The sequence below is a fragment of the Colletotrichum truncatum genome (genome assembly GCF_014235925.2).
Source record: "Colletotrichum truncatum strain CMES1059 chromosome Unknown Contig_0008, whole genome shotgun sequence".
In the NCBI taxonomy this organism is placed as follows: Eukaryota; Fungi; Ascomycota; class Sordariomycetes; order Glomerellales; family Glomerellaceae; genus Colletotrichum; species Colletotrichum truncatum.
Genome location: NW_027222405.1, coordinates 395,819 through 417,938, shown reverse-complemented (window position 1 = coordinate 417,938; position 22,120 = coordinate 395,819). Strand labels below are relative to the sequence as shown.

The window sequence follows — 22,120 nt, the reverse complement described above, 5'->3', positions numbered from 1 at the left end:
CCTCAGAAACTGTTTTTCGGTAATATATAGACTCAGATCTTACAATCACACCTATGATTAATTTTTTTTGGCTTTTATTTTCAACCTTTAATTATCACATGCCAACATCAGGATTATTAATCCAAGGCAAAGGCAAACCACAAACATGTATATAAAACGTCAGACCAAGTTACAAGCAGAACTTACTATTTCTTCATTTACAACTATCCGACAAGGAAAACACTTCCGAGGCTGACTAGTCGCGTTGTTACCATCAGCGTCAGGTGTCTGAAAGCTGAACAAGCGGGGTTGGCTAGGCCAGGCCGGCCATTAATTACACTACGCAGCCGCCATGACCATTAAGAACGAACTCAAATACATTACATCCCTGCCGGGTCGCGAGAAGTGGTCGGCTTCTCCATGGCTGAGCCGTTCCGGAGACCAACAGAGGCCCGGAGAGACCCAACTTACGCCGCCGCCGTCGTCACCAACGAAAGTGGGTCCATTTTTTCGATTTCCGGAATCTGCCTCGCACCTGCCAACAAGCGCTGCACATTGAAATCGAATAGGAAGGAAAGAGAGGAAGAATCAAGAAAGGAGAAGGGGCGAGGTAAGCGCAGAACCTAAAGGGAAGGTGGAAGGTGCAAACAATCAGTCAGGCCGTCAATCCGAGACAAGCGTCTGCAGCAGGCCGCCAACATCATCATCAAAACAACCACACGCCCATCAACTTCACGAGTCCTCATAAAGCAACGCAGTTTGCCCCGGAAGAAGGTGATCGTCCATCACTTTGAATCGCGGATATCAAGGTTCCCGACTACTGCAAACCTTACCACGCCATTTACTTCCAGATCCTAGCTTGGAGAAAAGCACAACCCAAAACCATCACCGCCATTTTCATTTCCTGCGATGGCCTTCTTCCAACCTCAGATTCCATCTCAGGAAGCGTCTACGAACCCATACGGTTCTCCTTCGGCTACGATTGAGCCGACACAGATTTACCTCCAGCAGCTCCGCTCCATGACACACCGTCATAACCTCTTGATCAAGAACGGCTTTGTCGTCACCCCACTTTCCCAGGCGGACATTGATGACAAGAAGCGCTGTAAGAGATGTAATGCTCGCTGTAAGGCTTCTCATACTTCTATTATCTCACGGTTCCAAATACTAACACACCTACAGGCTCAAGCAAGAGGAACAGGTACAGACCGGATGCTCAGGATAACCAGAAGGGGCATAAGAGGCCCCCGCAAAAACCATCCACACCCCAGCCCAAAGCCAAGATCGTACCCGTCGCTAGTGCCGATGCCTCCGTCGACAATGGCATGGTGAAAGAGAATGAAGAGAAGTCCACCAGGCCAGTCCTCAAATGCCAGTATCATACCGGCCGCGTAATTCGCATGGTATTGTCCCCCCACGATCTCTCTCGTCCTTCCTCCCAGACTAACATCATCAGCAATGGAATTGCTGCCGAACTCATGTCTCTGCCCCAGGCTGCACCTTCGCTCCAGACCACCTTACCAGAACTTATGCTCCAGGCGACCTCCTCGCTCGCCATCAATTCCATAGGACACCCTCATCTCCTCTTCTCGACCTCAACCGGCGGCCCCTTGTTCCCATCTCCGGCCAGACGGACCCCACTTCCTACACACCCTCCGGTCTGCCCCGTCATCCCCGCCCCGCGGTAGCCCTGGACTGCGAAATGGGCGTCGCGTTTGATGGCGAATCTGAGCTCATCCGCCTCACGCTCATCGACTACTTCACCTCGGAAATTCTTCTCGATAGTCTCGTTTATCCAACGGTGCGAATGCAGCATTACAACACCAGATACTCGGGTGTTTCCCGCCAGGACATGAATGAAGCCCGCGACAAGGGAAAGTGTCTCATCGGAGGACTGGCCGCGGCCCGGGAGGAGGTGTGGAGGTGGGTGGGCCCCGAAACCATTGTCATCGGACACGCGGTGCAGAACGACCTCGCTTCCCTGCGCTGGATCCACCCTCTGGTCGTCGACTCGTTGATCCTCGCCACGGCAGCCAAGGCCGAGCAAGAGAAGATGGCGGAAGAGGAAGAGGAGCGGAAGAAGGTTGTGTTGAAGTTACAGGAGACCGGTATTGATGATGATGACCTCATCATCTTTGACGGCCAAGAAACCTCAGAGACAGGCAATTCGGAAGAGAAGGAGAAGCAGGAGCCGAACAGGCACAACAAGGGCGGCGGCCTTTCTCTCAAGTCCCTCGCACGCGATCTTCTGGGCCGCGTTATACAAGCCGGTAAGATGGGCCATGACAGCCTGGAGGACGCCTTGGCTTCTAGGGACTTGGTTCACTGGTATGTGACGCAGAAATGCGAAGAGCTGGAGGCTTATAACCAGGACAAGGTCCAGGCGATACCGGGTTTCTGGTGAGATCATCTTAATGTGTATTAGTTTGAGAGTTTTTGAATCTCTGCATAGGAGTGTCGATCATCACCCGTCAGTAGCCGGGAAGTCTTATCATGAGCACATGAGCACCTAAGATTTCATCTTCAAAGCAGATGGAGAGCAACCCTGATTAAAAGGCTTACAAGGGCATTAAATTCGTCCGACCCTCGCCAGAGCGGTCTTCTATGGTCATACCGTCACTGCCTATACCTTTCGCACCGTTAAAATACCGGCCTCAAATAAGGCATGCCTTGATCTCCATCAATGTCTGATTGCCGCTCCCCCCTTTGACTGGGCTTGGCCACGTCCACCCCGCTTGTGTACCCTACCGCTACCGAACTGAAGGCTGGGAAAATGCCAGAAGCTTTAAAAAAAGAAAAAGAAGAAAACAAGATGAAAAATAACGGGAAAGAAAACCCATAGTCTACTGCCGAGAAACACTATTCGGAAAGGGAAATAGAGCCAAGTGATGAAATTTGTGTAAAAAAAAGAACCGAAAGAACCAAACAGGTTTACCGTAATGGAAGAACCCAGTCAACGCCTCGGGATGAGAGATGTAGCCCCTAAACTTTCTCCCAAGCAATGCCAAAATGGCTATGAGGACCAAAAAAAAGCCCAACCAAGGTCATAAGGTTATCAACACGTTCCTTATGCCAGTCTACTGTGTACCGTGTTTCCCAAGCGCTCCAGGGTATATTTGCCGTTGCGTATCTCATGCCGTACGTATCATTTTCTTCTCCTTTCTGAATCTGGGCCAGTCTTCATCGAAATCCATATTCACCAGATGCCCCTTAGGAATGCTGTGGGGCGTTCGATGCGGCAGACTCTGGAATATTTGGGTCGGATGGCCCCAACATAGACGCCTCCATTGAGATGACGCTTGCGGGCCTATCGCGATGGATTGCGGGGCTCAACATCGAGGCCTCCATTGACGCGGTGCTGGCACCTATAGAGGTCGGTCGCCTGTTTGTGTACGCCGGGAAGCCGAGGTTTGTACCTTGCGGCGAGATGGCAGTTGCGGTCGAAGCGTTGTGTCCTGCTGTTGGGGAGTTAGGAGTGTAATGGCTAGAGATGACCAAAGGCAGTGGGTGGTTTGACGGGCCCGCTGCCGTCGGCGAGCGGGCCGACTGGGGGAAGCTGGGGCTGGTAGGGCTAAAGAGTAATGGGGCCTGACCAAGTGGTTGCGCAAACATGGGCACTGCGCCGTTCAGAGGTACGTGATTAGGTGGTGGCGGTGGAGCCATGCCATTCTGCGTTGCGTTTCCGTTGACGAGGTTCTGCGCCAAAAGTGGCTGTCCGTCCACTGCCATTTCGCTGCCGTCTAGTCCATCGAATTCATCTTCCTCTGGCGCCTCCGCATCATCGCCTTCCGCATCGCCGTTGGCTGGGCCGGCATTTCCGGGGGTTGCAGAACGGGGATCAATGTTTCGGCGAGACAAGATGCCCGCACCCGAGTATCGCGGGGCAGGTGAATCTCGAAGGCCTTCGTATTCGGGAGAGTTATTGAGGTATTCGCGGAGCTTTGAAACGCCAGCGCCAGAGAAGACGCAAAATACGCCGCGCTGGTGATCCGTGAATTCTGGGCTTGTCAGTTGGGCATGCTTTGAGTGATTACAAATGGAAGAGACTCACCGGGAGGAGGGGGTCTGCAGAACTCGGCGAACTCTTCTCTGAGAAAGGCAGTGACCCCTGTCAAACTGAGATGCGTGAGACGTGGGCAGTAGTTGAGCAATTTGATGATGCTCTGTTTCCCGGTTAGCCAATGACAGCACCATAAGGGAGAGGCATAACTTGCCTTTAATGTGAGGTTCGTGCAGTAACTCAGGTGGACACGCTCTAGGCTGGAGGCGTAGTATTCGTCAATGTTACCGTTGGCATCTCGGCGTGCCCGCGGACGATGGTTGGCGCGAGCGAGGGCGAACACGGACTCATCGGTAATGTTACTGCACTTGACGAGTCCGATTCTCTTGAGCTTTGGCAGCTGGGCCAAACGCATCACGGAATCGTCGGTCAGAAGCGTGCAGCATCCGAGATCAATATACCTTATGCGATTGCATGCTTGCACCAGTCGCTTCACTGCTTCGTCCGTGATGTGACCACAGTGACCCAGATGCAAGTAATGCAGGTTCTTTCCGAGTTTCGAAATGGCGTTTACGGCAACATCAGTGATGTTGCGGCACTTGGCGAGTACCAAGTTGCGCAGACGCGGAGCCGCCTCGATAATCTTCTGCACAGCCTGATCCGTAAGCCTCGCGCAGGAGGTAAGGTCCAGAATGCGCAGGTGATCGTATGTCTTGTTGGGAGGCAGAGACAGAAAGGCGCTGTCGTCGATAAGTTCGCAGCCGGCGAGACGGAGTTCGCGAAGGGACTGGCCCTTGGCGATGAGGGCAGTGATGGGCTCGTTCCCAATCTGGGAGCATTGGTGGAGATCAATCTCGAGAATGTTTGGGCAGTTATCGGCAAAAGACAGAATCGCGTTATCCTGCAGTTGGGCACACTCGTTGAGTTTGAGCTAAAAAACATGACAAGTCAGTGCAAATCCAATATTAGGCGAATGTCCGCGATATCAGGCTAGGGAATGAGTAATAAACAGCAAAACGCACCCTCTTGATGAATCGACAGTTCTCTGCAAGCATGATCATGCTGTCGTTGGTGATTAGCCTGCAGCCAGAGATGTTCAAGCCCTGCAGCCGCTTGCAGTGCTCGGCGATGGTCCTGATGGAGACGTCTGAGATGTGCTCGTCGCCAGAGATGTCAAGGGCGAGCAGCGAAGAGCTATTTTCCACCAACGCAGTCAAGCCTTGATCGGTGAGGTTCCGGCAGTTGGTCAGGGTAAGTCGCTCGACACGGGTGCATACCGCCAAGGGAATGACGCTGCCATCGTTGATCCTGTCGGCGAGCGGGGTCGCGGCTAGGTTAAGGCGCTTGATGAAGTCGCGATAGGCGAAGAAGGGGTTTTCGAGCTGCAGCGTCTGGCAGATGGATGAGTGGTTCTTCCAGTTGGTGCATGCTGGGCGATGCCAGAGCAAGTCGACCGAGTTCTTCGCCCATCTCTTGCATGTAAGCATGCAGTGAAAGAGATCAGAAGAACTGTTGAGCTTGGCGAAGATGGAAATGAGGATCTCGCTGGGCAGCCGGTTGACGGCGGGCTGGCACGGGTCGTCGTTGACTTGCATGTCCTCGATATTTGGGACGCCCAGGGAAGATTGCGAGTCGTTGCCGGCGATGAAGAAATCCGACTCCTCGTTGTCGGCAGGAGCGGGAGAGTTTGTGGACGAGGAAGAGCGGGAGTCGGGTGTGACTGACTGTGCAGCCATGATTGCTATTGAGGGGACTGCGGGCCTCATCATGGGCGACAAGCGACGGATACGGACGAGTGAGCAAAAGATCGGTCGGCAGATCGAGGAAGTCGTGCGGGTAATTTTTTTTTTATTTACTCCCTCTCGGTTTAGGGGGATTGGAGGGGAGTCGAGTCCCCGATGGGAGTGTATGAGCGAAGCAAAGGGTAGCAATGACAGGTCGAAATTATTGTTGTTTGTCGTCGATTTGTCGCGGATCGGTCAAGGTCGACAAGGCAAATGGCGGGGATTTGTCACCAGAACGAGGGTTGACTCCTTGAGTGATGGCGGACCAGTCCCACGAGGCCGGTGGTGGACGCTGACGCTGACGGGTGACCCACGGAAAATGGTAATGGAGAGGCTCCGAAAGTGGAGGGTTCAGGACGGGGAAGACCTGAGAAAAAGGATGCTGGGCCACCGTTCGGCTAGGTACCTTTTCGTTGGTAGTGGATGACTAGCAGCAAGAAGAGGATGACGGGGTTTGTGTGTGTGTGTGTGTGTACCTGTGTTGGTGCTTTGCAGCGCGCGCGCTGTGCCGAGCAGGGCTGGGCAGGGCAACAAGACAGGCGGGCGGGATTTGTTGTATGACGAAGGGGAGCCGCCAAGGTGACCAAGAACCAGGACGAGGGGGTTTGTAGTCGACGTCAGGGAGAGCCAAAGTGGGCTTCCCGAGGAGAGGAAAATGTGCGTAATCTGGTCTCTCAATGTGGATGTGGAGGCTGTGAATGGGGAGTCTCTAAACTCAATGATGGAGGGAGAGAGTTCGCGTCGCGCGGGCTAGACAGAACGGAGTCGAGGCCGGGGAGGTGGATGAAGATGTTGTTTGTGGTGATTCAGGTTTGCAGCGGTGTCTCTCTCCCGCAGCAGAAACAGCAGCCAGGAGCCAGCGGAGGCGGCGGCAGGAGAAGCAACAGCGGCTGCAGCAGTATCCGTATCCAACAAAAACAGTCAGTCCCCTGGCGAATGGTGATGGGGTGAAGCTAAGGCAGTTAAGGCCTGGCGTGGTGTGGTGGAGAGAGCGAGGTGGAGGAGGTGACACCCTGACACGCCTGGGCTTGAACTGGAACTCGACGGGGCCTTGACTGGGCTGCGCCTGAGGTCCTTGAGGGTCTTTGAAGTCCTAGGCGCTCTCTCTCTCTCTCTCTTTCTCTCTCTGCGAGTTGGAGACTTGGGGTCGTGACTCGTTTTGGTGGTGGGGGAGGTAGCGGAGAAGTCAGAACCAGGACAGAGGGCACCTGGTTGAGTTGGAGGCGCTGGAACAACAACAAAGCAAAAACCAAAAGTCAGTTAGGTACCTCTGGGCGTCATGAGGAGGCAACTGTGACTTAAAGCAAGGCGTCCGTACAACAAGTAGGCGAAGTCGTCGCGTGACCACCACCTTGCAGCTATGGGGTTTCTTTTGGTGGTGTAGAGTGATGTTTGTTGAATCTTCAGACTGTGGGCGGGAGTCCGAGCAAACGAGACGGGATAGAGCCACAGTTGAGGGAGGAAATAGAAAGGCAAAACAGATGCACAGTAGGCGTAACGCTGAGGATGTCAAATATCTGTGTATATGGATACAGGCGAAGAAAAGTACCCGGCAACAGGAGGAGGGACAAAGCAGCAAAGCATCACTGGCAGAAGCAGATGATGAGGCGCGGGAAGCAGGATGAGAGAGACAAGGGAGGGAGAGAGGGAAAGGAAGTGACAAAGGACCGTGGGAACATGCAGGCAAGGAAGGCGTAGCTGAATGTATCTTACGGCATTAATGCAGGTGTGAGATACTTGCTATCAGTGGAGCCTACCAATGAGGTACTTGCCGGAAGGGAGAGAAAGAGAGAGCAAGAGGTACCTACCCTAAATACGAGTACTTGCTTTCCTATAGAGACGGGACGATGTAAGAGGAAAGCAGGGGCCCAGAAGCAACCCCACACCTTCCGCTGAAATACACTAAAATCTACAAGTGCATTGTCACCATTCCTTCTTTAAGTTGAAATAAGAACCAAGGGGGAAGAAGCAGAAAAACATCCTGACTGGGCAGACCAACAACGTCGAAACCAGATCATAGGAGACGAGACGACTTCCCCGACACAGAACGTGGGGCATTTTTCGCAGCCTTGCTGAGATGTTTATGCGCTGTGTTGTGGTGGAAAGGTCAGGCCTTTTTTACCATATCCTATGTGGCTGCACTATGCAGCCAAACAATACCAAGTACACTATGTGACTTTCTACCCGTCTACTAGTAGGTGAGAGTGACTGCCATTGGGTACCAATGCCCGCTGACCACCTTGTTCAGCGGGGTCCCGTTCGCAGCCGCTAAAAAGCGAAACCTACGGAGTACAGAGTGTCACGATGTACTTTAGATCACTGAGACACCAAAAAGATACTTTGGCCATTGTGACTGCTGTGCCCCCCCAGCTGCCGGGGAACGAGGTGGAGACAGCGGGTGTGTAAACGTCACTTCTTGGTCGGCACGTACTGATGTCTCGCTGCACAGAGGAAGGAGGCGTTGCTGTACCTGACGCTACCTCTGATCAATGAACGATGAGAGGCACGCACCACCAAGCCGTTGCATTTTTTTTTTTTTTTTTCTCTTTTCTTGTTCTTAAATTTCCCCCCAATTTTTCATTGAAGCTGATCTATTGTTACCAGAGCTACGTGCTTGAATTACTGCGTTCCTCGGCTATTAGTCCGGCTTGCAAGTGTCGAATCTCATGCAAGACCGTCTATTACTTGGTTGCCGATACTACTACCAGAGAGATCTACGTTGGCCATTTCAAGACGCAGGACATGGTAAATGATGTAAGTAAACGGGAATGTAATGACCTCAGAAGCTGCTGCAGAGTCATATTCGGCGAACAGGGTCTATCCGAGAAACTGCGCACTGCCCTTGAAGGAATTCTATCTACGCAGTCATAGTACAGCCCAATTTAACCTTGCTATTGCTATGGACGAGCCGTCTAATGATTCGATTAAATGATGTTAGCCAGAGTTTAAAAAGACTAATGGGTCCTTCTCTCCTTCTCGGTGACGAGATGTGCGCTAGATACCCGTCTTTCCGCCGCTTGGACGCCTCGAACCCCATCTTCCATCTCCCTCAACTGCTTCAGGCCACTCTCCTACAGTCTCCCTCAATTTTAAATCACAAAAGAGCACAGACGCTTTCGTTTGCCTCTGGAGGCATGACTGGTGACGGTCTCATGAAGGTCTCCTCTACCTTCCGAGACTGTCGAGACGGGATGTCAGGGCCTCGGATGCTGGGATGTAATGCACTCACTCACTGCAAAAGGACCGTTAAGCCTGCTTCCCCAACCCCCGAGGAGCTTTGTTTCGTGGCTGGCGTCTCGACTGCTTCCATGCTTTCCTCCAGTATCATGCCAGGGATGCTCGAGTTGCGGTTGACGGCTCTGCCCTGCACCTGATACCGTTTCCATTCCCAACCATCCTGGCTCCGCCTGCCATCTGCTGTCCGGGCTACCATGTTTGACTGAATCCTCCCCTTGTCGCCAATGGAATTTCGAGCAAGCAGCAGCAGCATGAAGGCGCCAGCGCCACTTATTGAATCATTACCGTCCGTAGTTCATGAAATTCTTCGGAATAACCCGTCTGCCAGATGTAAATGTCGGAGGTCGGAGGTTATGAGCCGCGATTCGCGTCTTCGGCGTGTTTTCCAAATCGCAGCCTCTCCTCCCTCATGGTCGCTGATCTCTTGGCACAATGCCAAGCCGGCTTACACAGACGCACGCGAGCTTGCTGGACATAGAGTTGACTCCAACGAGGGTTCAAATTCTAATTCAGCCCTTCCTGTTCTTGTCAGTTAAGCGGACAAGCTGCCGCCTTGCTTTTCGTAGATGGTTTCGTTCGCGAAAGTGTTTCCGGGCTTCCGAGGTTCGCCTCCAACTTGGAGACACCAAAACATGATACAGACGGGCCCGATTGAGTTGGAAAACCCAAAGCCAAAAGTTTCATTCCTTATTTTTGTGCTCATGTGTTAAGAATAGCTAAATTAGCCATATGTAAAAGTGCGGGGAGCATGCAGATCGGGATGAGTGAGGGTGAGACGAGGCGATCATCACCTGCACTGGTCTCACCCCGTTCGTCATTGACGTTGGTGTTGGCATTCGTAACGAAGCAAGCCCCTGGATCTGGTTGGTGTACTACGAGGAAGCCACCGTCGCCATGGCTCTGTAATCGTATGTTGATTGCGCAAGTACCGCACTGCAGGGTTAGCTATCTGCAGGATCATTAAAGTGAAGGAGGGCAGTGCAGTGTTTACATGCAAGAGGACCGTTGAGAAGCACATGTAGTCAGACAAGTTCGGTCAAATGTATGGGCATGGCCCCGTGGCTCAGCAGGCTGGCATTGCACATCTTGGACGCCATCGCATGGGGGCGGTTAGACGGTCACGGATTGCCAACCAGTCAGCATCATACTCTGGTTTGGGGGCATTCATCTTGCTCTCCAACTCACATATCAAAGACACGCGAGAGGTCTCCTGTGCTTTACCAACACAACATACAAATTAGCTCTCCTCCACTCAGCCACAACGTTATGCCAACAATGACAAAACACGGGGTAGAGGTTCCTAACCGCCAAGCCTGGAGGTCCAGAACCTCGTGGTCAGCAGCCTCAAATGCAATACATCAAACGCGGCGAGTCGTTGAACCCTTAGAATTCGACATCGGGTATTTCCTCCCGTATCGTGCCGCCAGCACGTGCCATGATCGAGAGCTCAGACCTGACGAGTTCAAGCAACTATAGCAGAAACCGGGAACCATCATTGACCATTGACAGGTGGCATATTGTGCGGCTCTCTTTTCAATAGATTGCTTTTGCTCACTCATGTGTACTCCAGGGATCTCAGTGAGCGTGCTGCACTGACCACCACTTCCCCCACATAACGGAGATCTCCGTGCCACGTGACGCTCAAGACGTCATGGCACTACACCCCGTGTTCCATGCATCGGCCCACCATCCACTGAACCCAGGTCACTGACAGGTGCTTTTTCGGAGGTCCAATTGACATTTGCATGCATAATAATTAGCACCACTCTTTTTGCCGGTTACAAGCTTCAGGATCAGACTCCTCCTCTCAATACTGCGACAGCCTCGTCAGTCTGTGCCGCGCATTAGAAAGAAAGAACAACTCTCAACGATCCCGCATGACTGCGCCATGAGTCGTTCTGCCCTGTCGGCACCGAAATCGAGTTAATTGTACCCGTCCTCCCGCCCGAACATCCCCGTCAGAAAGCTCCATCCGAAGACACTCGCGATTCGAACCGGCAATCAGACCACACCCCATTTGTTTGCCCCTACGACACTCCTCTTCCTCATCGACGAAAACGAAAGCCCCCTTTCTGCCCCCAATGTTCCGCCCGCGCACTCTCCGGGCACTGCCCAAGGGTCGTCTGCAGCTCGTCCGAACACCCCGGCGCACTTTCTTCACCCGCGAGCGATCCACCAAACCAGTCGAGCGCTTCAACATCAACCAGCTCAGCGAAGCTCGCTCCAACTATGATCGCGACCGCACCTATTTCCTCACCGCTGGTGCCATTGCCGGAATCATCTCTTTCATCTACACGGCGAACAAGCTGCGAAAGGCGCTAGCCGCCGAGAAGAAGCGCAAGGCCGTCGAGGCGGGCGATGACGAAACCTCTCCGAGCGTAGACAACCGCGCCGGCATCCAGCTCGACTCGTCGGTGCCGAAGGAGACCTTCACGACCGAGGCTGGCAGCAAGCGCAAGGTCGTCATCCACGACGACGAAGGAAGGGAGCTCGTGCCCACGGGCAACAAGACGGTCCCCAGTTTCCCCCGCACTATCGAACTTTCTTCCAAGCACTCCGCCTCCTCCCGTGACCCGGAAGCCGCCGCCCAGGCCCCGATCGCCGCCTCCATCCAGGACAATGACGGCGTGGAGTACACTCTCGTCGGCCTCGGCATCCGGACCGTCAGCTTCCTGAGCATCCAGGTATACATGGTGGGATACTACGTGGCCACCCAGGACATCGCGAAGCTGCAGCACTACCTGACCAAGAAGATCAACCCGATCGCCACGACGCTGGTGCCTTCTGAGCGCGATACTCTGAAGCAGCAGCTGCTAGACCCCGTCGAGGGCGAGCAGACATGGACGGCGCTTCTTCAAGAGGTCGGCTGCCGCAGTGCGTTCCGCATCGTGCCCGTCCGCGACACCGACTTTCCTCACTTGCGCGATGGCTTCGTGAGAGCCATCACCCACAGGTCGTCTGTCAACAAGGAGGCCTACGGCGACGAGGCGTTCGGCGAGGCGATGAAGGAGTTCAAGCGATTGTTCAGCCGCGGCAAGGTGCCCAAGTCTAAGGAGCTGTTGCTCACCCGCGACGAGAAGGGCACGCTCGAGGTCATCTTCGATGACGGCAGGAGCTTCGGGCGCCAGAGCTGCGGCAAGGTGCAGGACGAGCGCGTGTCGCTGCTGTTGTGGCTCAACTGGCTGGCCGGTAGCAAGGTCGCCTCCGAGCCGGCGCGGTCGAGCATCATCGATGGCGTCATGGAATTCGTCGAGAGACCAGTCGGCACCGTCGCCGCGCAGGTTGTATAAGAGGGCGTACGATGTATAACACCCGTAAAAAAAGAAAAAAAAAAAGATCAGAAGAGTCTCAACTCTAATCAGAGGTTCCCGAAAAAATATTACCTCGTAGCATTGTATAGTTCACACGAAGATGGAGCAAAAGAAGATGCATGTACATTTGTAGTTTAGATGATTTCTCTACGAGGTCTAGAAACACTGGCTAACCTCTATCCTCATTCCCATTCATTGCATGGTGGTATCTCGGTAACCATTCGCTTCCCACACACACTTATCAGACACTCGACATCTCAAGGCAATCCAGCTAGAGCTTGGGCGACCTTTATTTCACAGCCGGGGACCCCGTCAGCTTGCTGCCTGTTTTTTTTTTTTCATGCCATTTCTCTCTATCGCACATTGAAGGACAGGAAAAAGTGCTGCCTTACGCCTTGAGCGCGCCGGCCTCCTTGAGGAGGTTCTCGAGCTTGTTGCCCTTGAGAAGACCCTGAATGTCGGAGTTGCCACCGATGTGCTTCTGGGCAATGTAGCTGTTGGGAACGGTGCGCTGGCCCGAGATCTGCTCGAGAACGTCCTGGATCTCGCCTCCGTCGGCTGTGACATAAAGTTTGTTAGCATGTCTGTCCCAAAAGGAGAAGAAGAGTGAGACAGGCGAGGGTAGACACGTACGGAGCTGGTCAAGCTCGATGACCTTGTAGTCGGCGTTGAGCTCGTCCAAGGTGGACTTGGTCTGGCGGCAGTACGGGCAGTACGACTTGGAGAAGACGACGACCTTGTTCTCGTCGATGATGGACTGGACTTGCTGCTTGGTGACGGCCATGTTTGCTGGGTTTGAGGCGGCTGAGAATAGACGACGGAAGATGAAGGACATTGACGGTTGATTTCGAGCGGCTCTGGACCGGAAGAGGGGGAGGGGCGGTGATGATATAAATACGGAGGGCTATTACATGTTTAGAGGAGCTGGGGAGGAGGGGGAAAGGGAAGTGGGTATTTGTCAGGGCCTGTTCTGCAGTACGCCGTACAGAGACAAGAGAGAGACAGAGGGAGTGAGGGAGAGAGTACTTACTCTGTACTTTGACAGCGGCTATAGTGTGAGAGGGTGGTGAGGTAATTTGTTGGTAACTGGGACAGCGGGATGTAGGAGAAGCGACGTACTCCAATGCGTTGCGAGCTGGGGGACAATGTGGATGATGCAATCGGGAATGGGTATTGGAAATAGTCGGTTTCTAGAAGCCACCCGGGTGGCAGAAAAAAAAAAAAAAGCCCGCTTGTTCCCATGCCCACTAAAAGAGCCGGCCAATTTTTCTATCCCCCGTTGTGGAAGGTTGGAGGGCCCCTGGGTGGCAGAATTGCGCATTGCCGGGAACCCGATTGCTGGGCGGTCGGGGGTGGTGTGGTTGGTGTCACAGGGGCCTGACTTTCTCCAGCAACCACTAAACAGCACTCACCAACAGTTGCCCATTCACTGGTTGCTGACTGAGTTCAATGTTTTGTTTTGCCGCCCGGGGGAGCTTTGAAATCAGAAACACATCAGACAAATGGAATGATTCCATCATGAGGAATTTCTAATCGCCAATTACGCAGTTTGCAAGTTTCCAAATAGGACAAAGTCGCCGTCCAATGAAATGTATGAAAGTTTGTTGAATTTAGCAACAGTAAGCACTTAAAAGTCAACTTTGCCCATCGTGATCTGTCAGCAATTCAATTCCCTCATGAGGTCATTGCAACTACGTTGATAGCCCGTCTTGTCTTATCGGGAAAGTTTATCAGCAGTCGGTTGAAACGCGGAACGGACTTAGAAGGAAGAATGAAGCTAAGATAAGAATGCCAAAGACCCTGATTATCGTTATCAGCGAGGCAGTGCGCCTTCGTCATTCTGGCTGGCCCGAGTCCAAGGGACTCTGCCTCTCCAGTGCCAGGGATTCAGGGACCAACCATTATACCTGAGGCTGCCACGACAACGTTGCAGTGTTTAAAAAAAAAAAAAAAACACTCACATACATATGTATGAAAAGTAGAGACGGATAGATCTTATCGAGTAGAGATACCCGCGTCTAGCGCCCGATCTGTTCTTGGGCCTCCATACAGAGTCCATGTCAGGATGTTGGCGATCCCAAGGCTGTTGTTCGGGGCGGCCATTATTAACCCCTGTCCCAAAAGCAGAGGTGCCAGGCTCTCCGAGTCTCAGCCGCTTCGGTTGTTCGCCTAATCCTTATCCTAATCTTATCCTAATACGTAGGGCAGCTGGGCAGTTACAGGGGCCCCAACGCACTGGTCTTCCCGGGGAGGAGCTTGCTGCCAGCTTTCTCATTTGCCACTAACCTGCCACCTCGCCTTTCAAAGCCTTTCATCTTCATCTGAAAATCCAGAATCCAACATTGCCAAACTCTGGGAAACTCTTTTTCAACCGCCTTAGACGCCGTCGGCAAATTTGATCACGAACAAAGAAAACATTTTTCACAAAGTTGACACCAAATCTCTCACTACTAGTCCTCCGGCTTCCTCCCCCGTGATACTAGCATCGCGCCGTTCAGGTACGTTTCTCCAACCGCATCGTCCCCATTTCAGGCCACACCGGATGTCCACTGAAGACGCCGTCGCGATCGGCCCGGCCAATGATCACGGCTTCTCTCTCCGCATCCCCGTCATTCGCTGGCTTCCCAGTTTCCAGAACCTCCTCCGCAGCCCACTCACACACTCATACATACACGTACACATACATACATGCTTCCAACTCTTGTCGTCTGCCGTCATCCCATAGGACCGCCTCCAGCTCTGCCCACCTTCCAAGTCCCCCTTGCCTTACTACTCGCTGCTCACGCTCACCAAAGCTGACACCGCACCACTTTGCTTCCAGTCCTCTCCAACAGCCTCACCAAACTCTCCTGCTGGATCCTTGACCCAGGCCGGTGATCGTCACCACGCCAGTCCTCCGACAGCCCACCCCACTGCTCAGCGTTCTGCGTCTAATCCCCCTCCCCAAACGACCTGTTGTGCGTTGCTGCAGAACGGCCTGATCAGCCCTTCCCCGCGAGCCGAAAAATCCCAGCAGACGAGGCCATCCCCACGACGCCACGATCATCCCCTTTTTTCCTCTGGGCCATCCGCCGTTACGCACCCCCAAGCACTCTTGGAATCGTATTGTTGCGTCCGCAGTCGACCTTGCCTCACTTCCCCTCCTCCACCTTACCTCCACTTTCCTCTTTCTACCCGAGACTGCGTCCTTAGCTTTAAGGACCGCCTACTCCCGCCAAGGTGGCTTCCAGTCAGCCTCTTCTGGCATCTTCTGGTGCCCTTTCCAACATCACAGCATTGCTGCCCACTACAGTCCAGCTCTATCTTGACAAATCCATCGCCAGCCTTGCCACAGCTATTGCAGGCTCATCCGAATACCTCTCCGATAAAACCGGTGTCGACCCGAACATAATCCTCTACACCACTATCGGCTGTATACTGCTCGCAGTTCCTCTAGCCATGTCTCGATACGGTTGGTCGACAAATCGGGAGCAAATATCCCCCTACTCGTCCACCCTTAGTGGCGTTCCCGACGTCACGGATGAGGACTTTAGCTACATCACCACCGAGGACCTCCAATCCTCCCCTATGGGCACCTCCGTTCCTACGAGATCATACGCCCACAACCCCCGACGGACCAACGCCCCAGTCCCCGAAGACGATGTCCTGCTCATCAAGAACAAGGGCGTCACCTACCCTGCCCACTTCCCCGCCTACGCCATCGGCGACGGCAAGCTTCGAGTGCGCGATGTACGAGACCGTGTCGGAGTCTTGCTGGACCTGTCAGATCGTCGCCTCCGCCGCGTGAAGCTCCTCTACAAGGGCCGCCAGTTGAAGGAGCCGGCTGCTCCTGTCCGTGACTACGGAGTTAAGAACAACAGTGAGGTCATGGTGGTGCTGCCCGAGAGCGATGTCGAGGCTGAAAGCAGCGACGAATCGGAGGAAGAAATGGTAATCGTGGGCGGCGACGGTGCCAGTACTGTCGGAAGCACCGCCGGCACCGATGACGGCAAGAAGAAGGGCCGGAAGTCCAAGAAAGGCCGCAAGTCGAAGAAGGGCCGGAGCAGCAACAACACCAGCCCCCGCGACAGCGCATCAAATCTCAATGTACCGGCGCCGAATGGTGGAAGGTCGCCTTCGCCTAGCAAGCAGGCCACTGGTCCTCATGCCAAGCTCGACGCCATTGCTACCCACTTTGACACCGAGCTGCTCCCTCTTTGCGAGAACTTTATCGCAGCTCCGCCATCTGACCCCAAGAAGCGCGTTGAAGAGCACCGGAAACTGTCAGAGACAACAATGCAGCACATCCTGTTGAAACTTGACGAAGTGGAGACGGAAGGCGACCAAGACGCCAGAGCAAAGAGGAAAGCCCTGGTTCACCACGTTCAGGAGGTGCTGAAGCGCCTAGATGCTAAAGTAAATTAAACATACGTTCACGAGAGATATCCGGCACCCAGACGCGCCAGGGGGTTCTTCCTTCACCGAGATGAGTACTACTAGGAAGCATTGGAGGATTTACAAGACGGGCATCGGGAGGTTTCTTCAGTTTGATTGCATCTTTCACAGCGAGAATTGCATCTAGAGACACCGCGTAGATTACTAGTTTGTTGAGACTAGTGAGTTACACAGCGAGAGGCTGCGTGTGATGGTACGATATGGAAGTTGGCGATAGTTAGTATCGGTAGTCACTATGACGAGGTGTGCTTTTCCACCCGTCCACAGTAATGGCAAAACGGCCCAAGTTTCTGGGATCTTCACTCTACGAATTGCGCACATGATGTAGCTAACCAATGGTCAACCATGTTCTGGTCTACACCTGCAGGGCTGCAGCGTGACGTGAACACCGAGGCCAAGTCAAGGGAACATCCTGGTGTGGAGGGGCCTGAGAGCGAGCTTGACGTCGTCTGCTTAATCAGCAAAGATGTGATGACTGACCATTGATTCCCTTATCTCGCGTATCAGCATGTCAGAAGAAACCCAAGGCGGGAAAAGGGTCCCCGCCCCTCCCACACCGAGGTGAGCCAGTCTCGGGGGGCTCAAGGTGAGGGGTGGGGCGGGTAGTCGGGGCACAAGCCACACACCTTCCGCGGGCGAAAACTGCGTCTGGTAGGTCTCCCAGCCCTAACCTGCCTCAGGCCGCAGTACCAACCCTCGCTTGTGTGGGAAAGCGCCTTGCCCAATCAGGTTAGGGCAGTTCCCTCCGGCGCACTCATAGCAGGCGGTACGGGGGCTTCTTTGGCAATTTGTGTGTGCGTGTGTGCTAAATTTCTCCGCCAGCCCCGAATTCAAGATTGTCGCGACGGCTTCTTCCAAAACTTACCATCCGACATCCTACTAACCCCAACGGCAGCACCCAGCCAGCGACAAATCTCTACCCGCCCAGAGGTTTGCAGTTCTCTCGTCCCTTTCCCTTCATTTCAGCAGAAACACCTCGATCGGTGTTTTTAAGGAACAGGAACGATGTCCTCTTTCGAGCCGGTGGTGAGTCTCCGTTCTTGTGTGTTCCGATTCGAGATTGGGAATCGTGGGATTCTGGGGCGATTTGAGGGTTCTCGAGATGTTTGTGGGCAGGCAAAAGAGGAGGGCAAAGGCGACGCACTATGATGGATGGAGGGGTCACTCGACAGTGTTGCTGCCGCTGCTGCTGCTGCTTCCGCTGTCTCGACGTCGACGCTGTTCAAGCATCGAGAGAACCTTCTAGTCGCCGACGTTTTGATATTGAGTTACAGACTGCTGACTCTCGCAACTATAGGTCGTCATTGACGGCAAGGGCCATCTCCTTGGTCGTCTCGCCTCTATCGTCGCCAAGCAGCTTCTTAACGGCCAGAAGATCGTCGTTGTACGCTGCGAGGCCCTCAACATCTCCGGCGAGTTCTTCCGTGCCAAGCGTATGTCGAATCCCAAACCCCACGTCGTACCCAGTCAGCAAGAGGAGGAATCACGATGAGTCTCATGGACCGTCATGGACGGATGACAGGACTGAGGTGGACGTCGAGTCGACTTTCGAATCGGAATCGGATACTGACAATGACCTAACAGTCAAGTACCACGCCTACCTTCGCAAGATGACCCGTTACAACCCGACCCGCGGTGGTAAGCTTCGACCCTCCGATGACTTGTCGACGCACAGAATCTGACCCGTTTAGGTCCCTTCCACTTCCGCGCCCCGTCGAGAATCTTCTACAAGACCGTCCGTGGCATGATCCCCCACAAGACTGCCCGCGGTGCCGCCGCCCTTGAGCGCCTTAAGGTCTTCGAGGGTGTCCCCCCTCCCTACGACACCCAGAAGAAGATGGTCGTTCCCCAGGCCCTCCGTGTCCTCAGATTGCAGCCCGGCCGCAAGTTCTGCACCGTCGGCCGTCTCAGCCACGAGGTCGGCTGGAAGTACCAGGACGTTGTCTCCAGGTGGGTTTATCCTGTTTCTGTTCCTAACATCTTGCATATTCTGACAATTCCCCAGACTGGAGGAGCGCCGCAAGGCCAAGGGTGCCGCCTACTACGAGCGCAAGAAGGTCGCTCAGCGCCAGATCTCCGACGCGAAGAAGAACGCCAAGGTCGACCAGAAGACGGCGCAGGCCCTCGAGGCCTTCGGCTACTAAACGTGGCCGCTTCGAAATCCTGGTCTGATGAGATTCAACCGCTGCTCATGAGGCCTAGGGAAGAGTGGTTGTCCTCGTTCCACTCCGACCTATCGGGCTTCTGGCGGCGGTTACGATCATTGACGACTCGGGCTTTCCTCGCGCATTTCTGTCCTCTTCCTCGCGTTTCCTCATTAGATTGGCGTGGCGGTTCACAAGGGAAATTCTTCATTTGCTGATGGCACAATGGGCTGGTCATTGGAGGGGGGAAAAATAACACATGGGGGGAAAAATCAGTTTGGTGAGTCTCTTCCGTGGTAGGGAGGGACTTGCTGGATTATTCGTGTTCATCTTGATCGTCTTTTCCCCCCGTCCGGTTCATAACAAAAACCTTCCCCCTTTCTCGCAATAAGTCACACAAACACAGAGAAATCAATCAAGATGATTCATGTCCAACGTGTGGAGTTTTTTTGCTTGGTAATGGTGGTGGTTTTTACTTTTGAAAATGGGTTCTGGGCATCTGATTTTATGGTACAAACAAAAAGAACGATGGTCAAACGGTCAATGGACACTTTCAACTTCAACATCCTTCCTTTTTCCCTCTCGCGCGGAACACACCCAGCTCCCCCTAAAATCCCTCTTCAAACATTGTTTTCCCTCAGAACAACCGATAGTCCAGATGAGGCGTATGAAGACGGACGGAGAAGAAACGATTAAGACATCATCAAAAGACGAATAGTATACCACGGATTTGGGGGGGAACCTTGGCGAGGCGTCTTGTGCTTGCATTTTGTAGTGCGGTAGAGAAGCAATTGCATTACAACCACGCCTGATGAGTATAACGTGATGTCTTTCATGAGTCTGAACTCTTCCACATAACTTGGACCTCACTGTAGTAAACCTGGACTAAGGTCTTTGAAGTGTGCGTGTGCATCTTGACTTGTTCGTAAACGTAGGCAATGACGTCTGGCCCCAGTGTTTAGCCTGACTCGCTCTCACTTCGACGGCAACAACAGCAGCATCGCGAATCCACGCGTTTCGTGTTCGTGTGCCCTAGACCCAAATGACCTCGCGCCCTAAGACCGAGACTGCGATTTTGTGCCGGGATGATTCCGGTTTCCTGGGCCCGGGCCTGGAGACTGCTTGTGCCTCAGCGTTTAAAAATGCGAAAATGTAGTGACTAATGCGGGATGACCACTCGCACTTTGACCAGCGCAGGATGAGGATCATTGCGAATAGGCCTCTATTGACGTCGCCGCTTAGTTATTCGCTGCGATATGACATTTTCCGGCGGGGAGGATATGTCACCGGGCGTGGGTTACAGGAGAGGGTCACGGAGTCTGCCCCGCTGCCATTGTGCCCTGCGTTGTGACCTACTTAGAGCTTGATTTTACGTACGATTTCAACAACGGGCGAATGGTTTAGTGGTATAATACTCGCTTAGCATGTGAGTGGTCCAGGGTTCGATTCCCTGTTCGTCCAACGTTTTTGCCTTTTCTCGTTAAGGCGATTGTCTTCCTTTTCGTTTTGTGAATAATACATACCGTTCCTCGGTGTTTCTGTCTTGAATCGTGAAGTAGAAGATGCTACTTTTTGCGGTCGTTATATTGCCTGCTACCGTGCCTGCTGTTTATTAGCTTTTAATCCTGCCATGATACGCCAGCAGTACAAACATCCGCAGTAGAATATCACTCACAATACTTCGAGAAAAGAAGCGGGAAGATTTGGAAGGATAAAAATAAGATAAAACAAGAAAACGACGAGAGGCAAAATTGGTACGAGAACAGAGAATTGAGCAACTGACGTCGGGGTACCTTTACAGAGAGTGCTCCCGCGCCTGCCTTGTGCCGCGCCTCTCTCTCTCTCTGTTAGCTGGACCGTGCGTCAACCTCGATACAACAACAGCCCAGCTCAGCCTCGTTGACACAACGGCATGGCTTCGCCTACGAAAGAGAAGTTTCCTCGTATGAGCGAAGAAGTACAAACCAGTCACTCTAAAGAGTCCCCAGACTCCAAAAATCCACAGACAGACGTCGGAAACGGCGAAGAAGCCAAGCGCCAGCCCGGTGAAGATGGTTCTTCTCACGAGCGAGATAACGACGATGCTGCTTCGGAAAGAGACAAGTAAGTTGGTAGTTCTTTTGTGTATCTACCATGTTATCGGACTTGGTTTATTTTGGCTGTGGTATGGACGCAGTTAAGCTGACTGTAACGGATATAGAGAATTTGAAGAGGCGTCAGCCGTGGTGGCGAGACACGTCAAGTTGCTAAGAGAGTACAACAAAATCAAGGACGTGGGACAGCAGTTGATGGGTATAGTTGCTGAGAATAGAGGTGTTACGGTGGGCAGTCTGTATGCCACGAGGGAGTTTGGTGTTGGTCCCAAGGATTGAGGCTCATCATTGGGGATACAGCTTTGTTAGAAATGATATCGACCGATTTATTACGTCTCTTTTTTTTTTTTTTCCCCTGTGCCTCAAAATGTGCTGGAAGTTTATTTCATGTGTCAAGTTTCTTTTATTTGCATTCATTTAAGGCATAGTTGTGTAGTTGCACTTGTGTTGATTTTCTTTTGTCTTATTTTTATTCTCTTTTTTTTGCTGTGGAGTTTTCCAGTCTTCCCACGCCACGAAAGGAAAACATGCACCCCCACGACTTTATATAATCAACGCCAATTATGCAGAGCGTCCAGGTTCATGAGAGCGTCTTTTGGAATTCTATACTCCTGCAGATACAGCTGGCATTTGGTGGCTTCGAATCTTTGCCTTTCTCACCCACCGATGCCCATCCACTTCGCACGAGAGTTGCAGTCGAAATGCACCTCTTATATGCTCACTCAATTATGAAGTCAGGAATTTCCATCGCAGCCTGGTTTAATAAAACCCTGAGTGGGAGAGCTTGCGCACATATGTTGTTTGTGGTGATGCTTTCGTTTCATCAAACCTTTCCACAGCCCGCCTGTAATCCATGGGCCTAGTCGAGGCCATGAACAACATGGAGTATTGGTGCTTTATTCGACTTGGAGATCCGCTTCATTCGCTAACCCATGCTGAAATGAGATACATCAGAATTATAGTTTTAAATCTCGACCTCGTACATGCCATGTCCGAGCCACAGCCCGTGAGGAGGTCCCAAGAAGACCCCAGACGAACAGATTGCCCACAAATGATTGATCAACCAGTTGATAGTGTATTTTTTTCCTATCTAACGTATGCGACGTAGAAAATGTATATATACATATTACAATATCTT

General features: G+C 52.8%; 6 protein-coding genes across 6 annotated transcripts, besides 1 other annotated feature; 4 read left to right on the top strand and 2 right to left on the bottom strand.

Moving 5' to 3' along the window:
* Positions 1 to 888: 888 nt before the first annotated feature.
* Positions 889 to 2,383, top strand: CTRU02_211600 (3'-5' exonuclease; the record flags this gene model as incomplete). Its single annotated transcript, XM_070205667.1, has 3 exons — positions 889 to 1,084; positions 1,162 to 1,382; positions 1,436 to 2,383. 3 exons carry the CDS (start codon positions 889 to 891, stop codon positions 2,381 to 2,383), a joined length of 1,365 nt encoding a protein of 454 aa, XP_070060480.1.
* An 806-nt stretch (positions 2,384 to 3,189) lies between these two features.
* On the bottom strand, positions 3,190 to 5,748 carry CTRU02_211599 (F-box and leucine-rich repeat protein grr1; the record flags this gene model as incomplete). Its single annotated transcript, XM_070205666.1, has 3 exons — positions 3,190 to 3,977; positions 4,031 to 4,910; positions 5,002 to 5,748. The coding sequence occupies 3 exons, from the start codon at positions 5,746 to 5,748 to the stop codon at positions 3,190 to 3,192; spliced, it is 2,415 nt and encodes an 804-aa protein (XP_070060479.1).
* Positions 5,749 to 11,081: 5,333 nt separating this feature from the next.
* Positions 11,082 to 12,290, top strand: CTRU02_211598 (chalcone-flavanone isomerase; the record flags this gene model as incomplete). Its single annotated transcript, XM_036732341.1, has 1 exon — positions 11,082 to 12,290. One exon carries the CDS (start codon positions 11,082 to 11,084, stop codon positions 12,288 to 12,290), a length of 1,209 nt encoding a protein of 402 aa, XP_036575970.1.
* Positions 12,291 to 12,623: 333 nt separating this feature from the next.
* CTRU02_211597 (uncharacterized protein) lies at positions 12,624 to 13,553 on the bottom strand (the record flags this gene model as incomplete). The annotated part of the gene is made up of 3 exons (XM_070205665.1): positions 12,624 to 12,869; positions 12,945 to 13,215; positions 13,342 to 13,553. The coding sequence occupies 3 exons, from the start codon at positions 13,551 to 13,553 to the stop codon at positions 12,624 to 12,626; spliced, it is 729 nt and encodes a 242-aa protein (XP_070060478.1).
* A 2,196-nt stretch (positions 13,554 to 15,749) lies between these two features.
* Positions 15,750 to 16,715, top strand: CTRU02_211596 (bag domain protein; the record flags this gene model as incomplete). Its single annotated transcript, XM_036732339.1, has 1 exon — positions 15,750 to 16,715. One exon carries the CDS (start codon positions 15,750 to 15,752, stop codon positions 16,713 to 16,715), a length of 966 nt encoding a protein of 321 aa, XP_036575968.1.
* Positions 16,716 to 17,750: 1,035 nt separating this feature from the next.
* Positions 17,751 to 18,889, top strand: CTRU02_211595 (60S ribosomal protein uL13; the record flags this gene model as incomplete). Its single annotated transcript, XM_036732338.1, has 5 exons — positions 17,751 to 17,771; positions 18,043 to 18,178; positions 18,330 to 18,383; positions 18,437 to 18,695; positions 18,751 to 18,889. 5 exons carry the CDS (start codon positions 17,751 to 17,753, stop codon positions 18,887 to 18,889), a joined length of 609 nt encoding a protein of 202 aa, XP_036575967.1.
* Positions 18,890 to 21,177: 2,288 nt separating this feature from the next.
* Positions 21,178 to 21,261: a sequence feature (Short protein (CTRU02_211594, KAL0932631.1) was converted to a misc_feature.).
* The last annotated feature ends 859 nt before the right edge of the window (positions 21,262 to 22,120 follow it).